Source organism: Phaenicophaeus curvirostris, chromosome 1, assembly GCF_032191515.1.
Source record: "Phaenicophaeus curvirostris isolate KB17595 chromosome 1, BPBGC_Pcur_1.0, whole genome shotgun sequence".
Taxonomy (NCBI): domain Eukaryota; kingdom Metazoa; phylum Chordata; class Aves; order Cuculiformes; family Cuculidae; genus Phaenicophaeus; species Phaenicophaeus curvirostris.
Genome location: NC_091392.1, coordinates 62,250,942 through 62,263,783, shown reverse-complemented (window position 1 = coordinate 62,263,783; position 12,842 = coordinate 62,250,942). Strand labels below are relative to the sequence as shown.

At 38.2% G+C, this 12,842-nt stretch overlaps 1 protein-coding gene across 1 annotated transcript in view; it reads right to left on the bottom strand.

The window, feature by feature from the left end:
- The window catches only part of RFX4 (regulatory factor X4), a 98,173-nt gene that overhangs the window by 42,119 nt on the left and 43,212 nt on the right, over positions 1–12,842 (bottom strand). Inside the window, exons 5-9 of the mRNA XM_069859688.1 lie at positions 10,003–10,064; positions 4,825–5,038; positions 3,919–3,996; positions 2,500–2,663; positions 34–134 (exon numbers count right to left, since the gene is read on the bottom strand). Of these exons, the coding sequence (XP_069715789.1) occupies positions 34–134; positions 2,500–2,663; positions 3,919–3,996; positions 4,825–5,038; positions 10,003–10,064 (619 nt within the window). The remainder of the gene's footprint in view (positions 1–33; positions 135–2,499; positions 2,664–3,918; positions 3,997–4,824; positions 5,039–10,002; positions 10,065–12,842) is intronic.

Below are 12,842 nucleotides of genomic sequence, written 5' to 3'. Positions count from 1 at the left end.
AGGTTAATAGGAGAGAGATTGGGCAATACATACATTCAAATTTGATATTTCGTAGGTTTTCTGGTAAATCATGGAGAGCTACTTTCAGCCACTCATCCAGTTGCTTTGCAAACTTTCGAATCACCTGTGTCAAACTGTAAAGAGAAATAACTACATCAGAATGTTTACTCTTTGCTTTATAGTAAATCTGTGAACATGTAAAGATTATGAGTCAGTTATAAATAACTCACTATTATGCAGAGTTGCTGACATATTTTGATTTGTAGGAGCGAAGAAAAACTACTGAAAATGTTTGAAGGAAAAGGAAAACATGTCACCATGTTCCAAAGCTCACAAAGACTGAAAGTCTCTCCACTACACCGCTTTGATACTTAGAAACGGTATTCTTAGCTTGAAGTAAAATCATTCCCACTCTGGACACACATAAAAACATAAAATCAGAACTGTTTAAAGACAAGAATATCAAGCTTTGAATTTCAGCTCAGCTGTGCTCGCGTTTATACAGACGGATGTACACAGGGATTGTTGCAAGTGAAGCAACAGCAACTGTGCTGCAGGTTTTAGCCAGTGAGTGTGTGACGAGGGTGGGGAGGAATTTTTAGGCCAAGCCCACACAGGCAGGGGAAGTCAGGGCAGAGCAAGACCTGCCTGCTTAGCTATATACAGAACAGGGACTTTCCCAGACAAGTGATATTTCTCTTCTCCCTTCCTATCCTCTCCTGATGGCCCCATCACATCCTGCTCAACTTGGCAGGCGGCTCATTCTGCCCTTCTTCTTGGAATTGCTCAGTATAACATAACAGTTTCCAGGAGAAGTTGTGGAGTATTGCGCAGGGGACCCCAACATCTGGTTTTGCCAAAGAGAGCTGCACCGCCTGTAGTAATACTCAAGATACACAAATGAGAGAGAGATATAGGAAAGATGCAAGGAACTTTCCCTCTTTCAGCCAGGCAGCTTTTTGTGTTTGTACTCCTAACATGCGCCACTGAGAACAGAGCTGGTAAAATAAACATAACCATAGGCCTGTTCTGCTCCATGCAGACACCTAACAGGACAGGGGATGGATGTCCTTGCTGCACCTAATAAAATGTGACTTTTCTGGATGGCCAACATTTGTTCCCAGGAAGTCCCTCAGAGGATTCTGGCTGAGTCAGCAAGATTTCCTTCGTGAGCTTCCATTGCAATGAGACCCTTCTTCACCCCCTCCAGTGCAGGCTATGGCTTAATAGCCACAATCTGGCCCTTTATATGCATTACAAAAGTCTATATTCACACTCAAGTCTCTCCTTATTTGCTATGAAAGAACTAAGCAGCTTGAGAAAAGGACTGCTGTTCTGTTTAATCCTTCCAATGAAATAGATTTGGGGGGGTGAGGGGTAAAGCTCGTAAAAATGTACATGTCTTATCAAGGAAAGCCCATGCTTACAACAGGTTTCTTGTAGAAAAAAAATACTTTGGCTGTACTTTTGCAGTCATACAGCACTCATAGAAGAGCAGAACTACATCTTGAAAACATATGCCATAATTAGAGCTGCTTTAAAATCCTGAGGGCCAAATATACAGCAACAATAATAAACTCCTAGAGTAATATTCTTAACAAATTACTCAACTTCAGGAAACCATCAGTCAAATAATACTAAAGGTGCACACATATATTTAGAAAAAGAGTTGCCTGATGTTCATATTAGGAAAATCAAAGGGGGAAACAGGTTGACTGTACTCAGCGATTACACTTTTTGTTGTGAACTGCTGGTCTCCATTTTGCTTTAACTATATAAACAAGACTTCTTGGACTCAGATGAGCTCCAGGTAGGAAGAGACCAGCTGAGTTCTAACACATGAAAAGGAAAAGTGAATTTAGTTTTGAAACAGAGGAGGCAAATACTTGTTAGTATTAATAAAATGATCCTAAAATAAGCATGCATCTGTTCTTCTTAGGATAGTATTTAGATTAAATGAGCTTATCCAAGATATCACAAGTATGATCTTTGTGTTTTATACTCCTGTCAAGCATAATAACAATCAGGTCCCAAGACAAATGATTAGGCTGCAGTGTCTGAATATGCATGCGAGTATTTCTAAACAAAGCAGCCAGGCTAGATCCTTTTGTCAATATAATTCAGAATACAGTTACGCTGCTATCCCAGAGTAGCAGGAAAGTGTCTGAAATTTTCAGAAGGCACTGTGCCTTCAGATTTCTGACATTACCTGAAAGCTGGGACATGACTATCAGCCTGATGTTAATAAAACAAGAAGAGGGTGGTATCCTTTATCATACAAAAACATAACAAGCTTTTCACAACTCAAGTCTCATTAAAATCTGAACATTTCTTTAGAAACATGTCAATTCTTCAACTCCTTTGAATTGATAGTGTGGTTTAAATTCAGGCAATGAGTGGCAGCAAGTAGCTTTCTGTGAACTGGTGCCATGCTTGAATTAGAAATGTATAACAAAGAGAGCTGAGCTAAAAGTGGTCAGTGATGCTAGCTATACTGACCTGTCAGGTAATGCTTGTAGTACCGTTGGCATCAAAACTCCGGAAATTGCTTTGTACAGAATTGAATCACAAACTCCCACTATATTCACTACTGTTGAAGAACCCAATACGGGCAGCATGTGAGGAGGCATTCCTTGCCAAAAGTGCAGAAGAAAACTTTGAACCTGCAATCATAAGAAGAAGCAGGAATGTTTAAGTGAAAAAAAAATAAAATGCCACAAGTACCATTCTCCTTAAGTGACCCTGCTTACCCAGTATATATTTCAGTCCCTGAGCTGGACTGATGGTATATAACATAGGCATCTTCCTTACATTGTAATGCAGCACACAATAGGATAATCAACTAAATGGCAAGGAGACATAAGAGTATTTGCCATCTATATACCATTGCTGCTCAGCCACTTCCTCTCCATTAATCCTGACAGACTTCCTAAAAAAATATAACATCCTCATCTTAAGAAAGCATTCTGAGACTCATCCAATAAAACTTCCTGAATATGCATCACAAATTTCTCTCACATCTAGACTCAGTACAATGATTTAAAACAGCCTCAGCTTTAAACTAGAATACTATGAGAAATTAACAGAAAGAATTAATAAAGCAGGGAATTTCTTGGTGTTGTTCAGAAGACAGAGTCAAAAGACCTGTTTCCTTTGATTTTTTTCTAGGACCTGGATGTCATAGTTGAATCAGGCCTTCAGCATCTCTGTAGTCAGATTTGTTTTCCTGGACTAGAGGCCTTCTCCACAAGTAATGTAAAACTGCTTGCATTCCAGCAATGTTTTATTTTTCAGGTCTAGTTATTGATCTGCCTGCATGCACTGCCAGAAACCCCTCAGATGCAGATATGCAGCAGGTATAACCTCATCTCTCTCTAATGGATTGTATGAACTGCTGTGCAGTGTATGCGCTCCTGGGTGCACTGCAGCACAACTGAGCACTTGAGGTCTTCAGCTACAGCTTTCTGTGACATATGGAAGGCTGTAGGCCCCCAGCCCACCATTCTGGCTGTGGCACCTGCCCTGTGTTTGTATTGAACACTTAGAGAAATGCCTTCAAGCAGAGCTCAGTCCCAACTCAAAGCTTAGATAAGTGGTGGTGGACACACTTCTTGAGTTGTAAGAACTGGATTGTCCAACATCTTGTAAGGGGATATTGGTGCCTTAATCCTGTTGGAGGATGGAGAGACAAAAACATTCTCATTGCTTTCATTCCTCTAACATGCATGGTGTCATAAGTGAGGTTTAAAGCTACTAGTCACATACTATGTACTCAAGTACAGCTATTGTTCATTATTCATGAAAAGGATCAGCCATTACAAAACCATAAGTTTGTAATAATATCACATTCAAAATAAGCTTTCAGATCCATTAATACTTTATACATTATTAAACTACAACTGTAGTTTCCAGCCATACCTCATCAAAGTTTGCTCTTATTACAGTGTCTAGTATCCTCTGACAGTGAGTTCTATACATCATAATAAAGGTAGAAACCTGAAAAAGAATAAGGGAGACACACAAAAGATCACTCTACTTTAAGAAATCCACTTTTAAACCTATCACAAAAAGTGAGTGTTTCTTATCTTACCTACATACAATTGCAAAAATAATGAAATCAGTTAGACTCTAGTTAGATTAGCTAGATCAGATTTAAGATGAGTTTTGTTCTTAAAAGTAAATTCTCCCTTTGAATTCGTGAATTTTTCTCTGTCAATGGGGATTCTTCAAATGTAAGACGAGCAAAAAGCCTCAGTGAGATCAAAGACAAGAATGTGGCCCTAATTAGGATATAAAGAACTATAAAACCCTATTCTTTTGTCCACTTTACATTGATACTACACATGTGAATAGCATCAGAAAACTAGCAAGCTCAGCCAAGAGCAGCCAGAGCACTTTTGTCATACGTGTAGATAGGATTCTCCTAATTTCTAGTCTAGAAGGACAAGAAATGCCCCAAGTCCCTCTCTGCTCAAGAAAGCATCAGAACAATTTTTCAGTATGCTATCAAATGTGTTTGTAGATTAAAGATCTATAACGTATTGCAAAAAAAGTTACACTCAAACCTCACCTGCTTCATGTAATGTGACTTTCTGAAAAGGAGTGTGCACAGGCTTTAGAAATATTGTACAGCTGACTGCCAGCTGCCCATTTCAATAGAAGATATTTCTTCCTATGGCATGAAGTAATAAGGTTCCCCGTAAATAAAGTCTTAGTATTATTAAACTTACTCTAATTTAAAGTCTTTATATTTTAGATAAAGATTTCATGCAGAAAAAAAAAATTAAAAAAAGACAAGCCGAGAAAAGATTTCCAAAGTGTTACCTTCTCCTCTGGCAGACTGGCTGGCAGATTTAGATCTTTGACATTTGGAAACTCTGGCAGTAGTGTTCCCAGTTTGGATCGTGGTGAATACGCCACTGTCTGTTTGGTTACTTCTTTTTTTCCTGTTTCGTTGACCCAGGCTGCTCCTTTTTTAGAATACATCACATCATAATACTGGGAGTTTTCTTTCACTGCAATTCCATAATAGTGGTACCTGATACATAGAGATGTATATTTTATAAAGCAGGTTGTTGGAATATCAGAAAAATAAAAAGATGTGGGGGTTAAGAGAAACTGATAATGCTAATGAGTTCTACAGCAAAACAGACTGTGCAATACTTTATATGTTATTAACAAGCATTGATTCAGTAGCAGAACACTGCTGTAATATATAGGGCTTCCAGTTTTCATTCCTTCTTGTAAAAGTAGCTGTCTTCAGACTTAATAAAATGGACTCTGTTGCAGGGCAGGAAAATAATGGACTTATATTTTTTTTCTTATTATAAAAGAAAGGAAGTATCCTAAAGCTACTTGTTGGCAGAGCTCTGCTGTGCAGCTGCTCCTTTCGTTTAGCAATAAGCAGAGGTACAGACCCTCTGGACTGGCCCTTCTGTTGTTATTTCAGCTCCCTGATCCTCAGATTTTTGAGGGCTGGTTTGAGTCCTGAAAACTACAAGTCTTTATTGCAAATGAATTGATCAGAAATGTTTTAAAAATTGAAAACACTTCAATGAAAAGAAAGGAGGAGGAAAGTCTTGTGCTGGAAAGCAGTGATGTTAGGAAATGTGCAGTTCAAAATTATTTGCTCCATAACTTAGCATCAGCTGAGCTTAGATCAGTGAGGGATACTACATTACACTAACTTGGTTTGTACAGATCACGGTGGGAATTAAACTGTGTGACTGTGCTATAAAAATGGATTGTACATGTGGCACAAGTTTGTGCAATGACTTATCTTTGTTATAGATGTTAATGGAAGCACTGGTTATCCAGTCTAACTCTTGAAGCAAAGGCAATCTTATTCCTTCCATAATCTGCTAACTTTTATTTAAGTTTCTCTGCTGTAGGCACCACCAGCCCATCAGCTACGTATTTACTGACTGCGAAGGGCATCATAAAATTGTATAGCTCGTGTACTTTTGATTCATTCTAGTTATCTAGAGAGAATTTTCACTGATCTTCTAGTTCTTTCCTTACAGCCTATCAAAGGCCTATTGGACCATGATGAGACACCGTCTTTTAGATCCCACTATGGTGGCAGAAGAAGTTACTATTTCTGGATGTTTCTTGTACTCCCCAGATAGTTACTGATTTCAGAGCGCTGCCAGCAGATCTATTGCCTTCAATGGACCCAAGTTTGCTTTAGGTAAAATCAGCTGGTTTTACAAGGTCACCAATTAAATTAGTGAAAGAGTAACATCTAAGTGCTAGCAAATTTACTCAGGTGACTTTTTTCCTTTTTTCTCTCAAAGTCATTCAGCCACACATCAGTGCACGTCATAATCTCCAGCAGAAAGTGGTGGCGAAGAGCTGGAAGCCCTAATCTTGTCTACCAGCACAGATGGGCTGAAAGAAAGCCTGGGGAGTTGTAGCAGACTTCTACTATGTGGCTCCTTTGCCATGCCCACTGAGGACGTTCCATTAAAATAAAAGCTGTCTTGAACACAACATTGAATAATCGAGTGAGATTTATTAGAGCATTAAGCTGACGTGGTATGAATGGGATTTCCTAGCTTCCCTAGCTTAGAAAGCCACCACACTATCAGCTCCAAATCTGTCCATCAGGGCTTAGGCCAAAAGCATATTCCACATCAGAAACCATGCTCCAGATTGGTCCAAACCTATCACAGATAGTTTACAGCAAGTTTGTGCCAACACTGGGGTTATAAGAGCAGCTGTAGAAGTTTGGCTTTTTAGCTTGAATGGTAACAACTCCAGCTTGCAGCTCAAGTCCTCAGTTTGGTCTTTAGCAGCTGTCATGCATGCTCTGCATGTAAGGGCCACAAAGCTCATATGTGTCCCGTGCAGTTGGGGAAACCAAAAGAAAATTCTACAGGGAGCAAGCACCATAAATTGCTGATGGAGGGAGGGGGGAAAAGGTAAAAGGTCACAGCAAGCAGGACTGCAAAAGTTCTAGATGGATTGAGAGCTCTGTATAATTCAAACAGTAGTCAGTCTCATATCAAGTTTCCTCTTAAAAGAAAAAAATGAATGAAATCCTGGAAAATGTAGTAGAATTTCACTGCGCATTATTTAATTTCTGGTATATTGAAATTGCATAAAACAGTTTTCCAGGTAGCTTCAGAATCATATAGACATTAAAAGCCAAATTAATTCCAAAATTTTTCAGATAGCTTCCTGCTTCAGTAATTTTACCATCCCAAATGGCAAAAACTCACTGGTGCAGTTTACAAAGAATATTTTCCAAGCACTTTTTTCTATTTCTATCAGAAAAAAAACCCAACTTAGTTCAATGATCAAGGCTTGAAAGTTTGATCTGCAGAAGAATAACATGCAGATGAGACATTGCATTTTGTGGTAAACAGTGGAACACTTTCTAGTCTCAAAGATCCAGTATCTGCAGCGCTCTCTTAAAGAAAGAAGCACAATTCCCTTCACACCATGTAGTTTCCATCAGTTTAACTAACCTCTCGTGTATGTAATTGAAGAGTTTCAAACTACAGTATTGAAAGACATCAGCTTTTGTATTTGACTGCCTTCTCATGGCTCACCTGTGGTGGAACAGTTCTTAAGCTCACTGCAACAGCGAGCAGCTGCGTGCTTAAAGCAATAAACCCAGCTGCAAAAAAGAAAGCCTCACAACTGATGACCGAGAGTACAGCACCATTGTAGCTCTGAACTTTGTCATGCTACAAGGCAGCAGTGCTATAAAAAGCCTGAAAGCAGAACAAAGTGAAGTTAGATAGTCTTAACCACTTCTATGGCCAAATTTCCTTTGGCAGTAGCAGGGAAGTGGAATGAAAATCATGCTGACAGCAGCTGGTCAGCAGAGCTGGTGATAAAGGGACTAAAGTGTTAATGCCTAAAGTAATTTCTTTACGTAACACTCAATTGGAATGCAGTCAGATGTTTCTGAAAACAAAACCAGAGCTCAGTTATAGCTGTGCTGCATCTAGAAATAAGTGTATTTATGGTAAAGAAAAACAGTAGGCGTGCAGTGTGTAGTGTATGTGTTTATATCTTTCCTTTTCATTGGATCAAATGAGAATGACTTCTCTGTATGTTATAATCCTTGGATTGTTAACCACTGACAAAGATGCAGGCATCCTCTTTTGGAGCAGAACTCCATTTCATACCTACTGAGGCTGTGAAATTCAAGTGGCTGCGATCTCCCTCACAGGGTTGATGAGAGACTCTCAGGGGCCAAGGATATTTGCAGAGCACAGACAGCATGCATTACAGAAACCTATTCTTATTTGCTAGATAGGAACCAGAACCATCACGAAGGGTGGCGTGAGAGGAGTATGTGACCTGAAAGCCCCTCCAATAGGCATGCAGGTTAGGGGGAAAATATGGAAGAAATATTAAGTCTTATTCATTTACAGCCTCATTAGATACATAGCCTTTGGAGACTCAGGACACCTTTGGTCAGAACATCTTGCCCATCAGAGACCCCTGGAGCTGTGGGAGGAGCTCCAGCTTGGAAATACGGCAGTGTTCATTCCTTTCATTAAAGGAGAAGACAAGTAATGATGTTGTAGCCAATGTCAGAGTGATTTGATGGCTGACTGTGGGTACTGTCATATGAACACTTCCATAAAGAAACTCATTCATGCTTTCACTCCATCTTTATGAACCTCCACAGATCTTACATCCAGTGATGCAAACCACAATTCTCTGGGTCCAGACCTACCATGCTTTCCTAATACGCTGCCAGACTAGCACAGAGTTTGTGCCTGAGAGATTTCTGGTCGCTCTGTTATAAGCAATATTATGGTAGTTCCGAATTTACATTTGGGAAGAGATTCCAAATTTTCAATTAGGTGCTTAGATATGACTGCTCTAGAAAAAGAAATCTTAGTAATAAAAACTAGGAGAATCTCAAGCTGGAGAAAAGGACACTTGCTCCAATTAATGAGATAATGCTTGGCATGGACTACATGTCAGAAGAGCACAGTGAAGTTAATTTTAATGGCATTTTATTTCCCATCTTGATTTATTTTTTTCTTTAAAGAGTGGGTCATTCTAGCTTCAGTAGGTTGAGTTCAATTCTCATAGCATATTTGTTTCTCAACATTTAGTAATATCGTGTTTCTAGGCTTTGTTTGGAATGAGAATCTTTACCAGCAAAATTTTGCAAACACACTGTCCCATATTTTCATTTTCCCCTCCATAGTTTTCAACTTGTGATCTACAGAGACCACTCTGCAGGATTCTGTGAAATCTAATAAAGAAAAGTGCTTATTTTTTAGGAGGTTTATGTTCGCCATAAAAATATCTAAAACTCCACTGGAAAAATTTCATTGAGTCCACAAGTAGAAAAAAGTATAAAAACATCACTGTATTCTCTTTAGAGGTCTGTAAAATCTCATCTCCTCAACAGGTGGAAAAAGTCAAATACCTAGGAATTGCATTCTTCTTTGTGAATAAATTTCTCATTCTGGAAATAGGATGAACTGTTTGCAGGAAGAACCATCTTTTGACTAAGGCAATAAACTAACTCTCTGATCACTTTAAGAGATGTTGGATATCATTACTCTGGGAAAATGGTAGTTAAGTCTAGGTTTGGGGACAATCTCAGTTTAGGCCAATGTATGTTGCTACCTAAATTCCAGATAGCATTCTGTCACTCGTCCTCTAAACTGAAACACAATATTAACCAGCTAATATTTCCCAGTCTCCAACAGTAGTTCACTTACTCCTGGGTGTGAATGTCCTTTACATTGTGTAAAGTGAGTTGAGATGAAAAAAATTACAGAAACAATATGGAAAATATTACTAACTGAATAACTAAAAGGCCTCCATTTTACACTACCTTTGCAGGATCACTGCTGAATTGATACGACAGTGTAAAGACTACAATGGAACCTTCATTGAAGTTGGGCTTTAAGTCCTTAACTGGACAAATTGTTCCTTGATTTTAGACTATTCCATTCAGTAAATCTAGAGCCAGGTGGGGCCCTGTGTGAGGTGATAATAATACTATACACTGCTTACTTTGATTGGCCTCTGGTTCCAAGTCTTCTTGTTGTTAGCTGTGGAAACTGTTGCCTTATTATCTGCAAATAAATAGAACTGATATTAGAAAAAAAATTGAAAAGCACATTTACTAATACTTAATTTAGCAGAGACCGTTAAGACAGAGATGCAGAAAAACTGTACTGCAATGTCAGCTACATACATTGCAGGTGAAATAAAAAAAAAGCTTTTGATATTTTCCATTACTGAAAAAGGAAAAATGTATTTTAAATGTTAATACCATTCCATTAACAATCATTAATTTAAACAGACACTTTCTGAAGTTACTGCAGTAGAATTCGTATCCTTATCTAAGATCAGTTCTGCCTCTAAACTAAGGAGGATTGTTCTCAGAATTGGCCTACTATCTATTTCTTTCAGTCTGCAGGCTAAACAAACTTGGGTTTGCTGCAAATAGAGGAAAATTTCCTTTTTAGAGTCTTGAAGTCCACAGTTCTTCAAAGACCTTCACAATTCTGACATTAAACATTCCTTTTTCTAAAACTTGATTCCTTGAAAAGATTTTGATATTTTTCAGGGGAACCACTCCTACCTGGGAAAACTCACTGTTGCATTTCTAAAGATAGCTCATATTCAGTTTATCCTCTATGGAAAACGAATGCATCTCAGAAACAGCAGGGTATCACAGAGAATCTGGACTCGACTCTGTCAACTGAGATTAAAAGAACATCGCTACTGTGAAATAAAACTTCTTTAGTGCCAGATACATTAAGGAAATAGATTAATAGATGTAGACTGTGCCTTCACTTCATAGTCTCTTTCAACCCAGCTAGTCCTGCTGAATAAGCTTTGCTGTATTTGCTGGAAAGGTGGTGCTCAGCACCCCACAGGATTGAACCTGATTCTCAGTGTGGTCTTCAGAAGAAGGAAAATCTTCTGGCAGAACAGTCATGCAAGAAAGACTGCCCTAAGCCTCAAAGATTCACTTACAAAAGGAATTTCTTCCTTTTTAAATTTATAATCTATTTTACTTTTGGTTTTCTTACATAAATTGCTAAATTTTTCCTCTTTGGGGGACATATCAACTAATATTAAAGGAAAACAGGCATACAAGATGGAATATAACTGCTCAACTGGAAGAAAATGTCAATTAAAATTGATTAACTAATATAGATTTTTTTTTCTCCATTAGCCATTTTGCCACTGTGATAAATATTTAATCCTGATTGATGACTGAAAGCTCTGGAACACGTATTTGGATCAAAAGGTGCTATATAAATAAAGACATTACAATGTCATGTATTTAACCATTTTTTCATTTATATATATATATATAAGCAAATGTTCAATCATCTTCCCTTTGTATCATGTGAAAATTGACCTGCACTCGTTTCCAAGAGCTTTGCACAACGTGGCTGATGTCAAAAATGCAGCAGAGACTCAGAGTCGCTGGGTTGTTCAGCTTTAATTTCTGGAGCAAAACTTCAGCAAACAGTAAAACACTTTTGTGGAGCTGTGAAAGTTCAGCCTAGCTGTTTGATAAATGAGCAGACAGGCAAGCAGTCCTTCTTTCTTTTTTTGTATGGATTCAATGAAGCCTGCCTAAAGAACACCACATGCTGTTCCAGCTACTGATCTAACATTCCGCAACATCTCAGCCTTCCAAATTCCCTTTAATTACACATTAATCCCACCCCTCTCTCTTTCATTTTCTGCAGACAGGGTTGGGGGCTCCACAAGGCTGTGGGAAAAAAGGCAGTGTTGAAGACCTGCTTTCTGAGGATGGGTTTTTTTGGACTAGGGGAATTTTTATTCTTTTTTTTTTTAACTTGGTGGCAGTTGTCATTCAGAAAATACCATTCCCCTCCAAAAGCTGATTTTACAGCATTAGACTCAAAAGTAAATCTTAATATTAGAGATAGTTTTACACTATTTTCACTTTTGGAACAACATGAACCCATACTGCTTTCAAATCTTTCTACTAGCAATGAAGTGTTTAAACACACACTGTAAATGCTACTTTATGAACTATGTGCTGTGGGAGTTCCTGGGATTTAAATAAATCAGCCAGTTTCTCCATACCAGGGCAGAGGTGATCAGGAAAAGAGAAGAATAATGGAACAGTTGATCAGATGATTCCTTTTTCTTTTCCTAGTCTCTTTTTTAAATCCAGTACATTTTAAACAATGACATACACCTTTCAGAATACAGCTGAAAAATATGCATCACTTAAAATATTCTTTACCGATAACTTACAAAGAAAAAGAAAAAGAATAGTCTAACAAAACTTATAAAAAAAGTCAGGCCTTCTTGATCTAATGCTGCATGTATAAAATATATATAACATGGCACACTCATGCCTGGGGGCTTGTACACATGAGCATGGGTATTTATGTTTGTGTTTGGGAGAAAAAAAGTCAAATACTACATGAACCAGCTGTTTATATAAATGTCTATATTCAGCTACATTTATGCAAATCCCTGTACAAGGATATTACCAAAGGCAGTGAGATTTCCCCAAAAGGAGAGATGAAGCCAGATCAGGCAGGACAAAGTTAAGTTCACTGTGTGCTGAAATCAATGCAAAAAAAGCAGAGGGTCTAAAATGTTGATTTTTAAATCATACTCTCGGCCTGAAATTCACCCTATAAAATATTTCATCATTGTGTTTCATGTATATTTTGTTTTAAAGACCTGCAGAGAAAATGAGCTAATTCTACACCTGGATGAGTAGAGAAGGGGTCCCTAATTGTCAAACATGAAAATTCAGGTTTGCATCTGAAAACTAAGTTGGATCATTTTCCTTTCATCACTGCAGTGGGATTGTGCAAGCAAGCAAATCAAGACCAGACCACGCA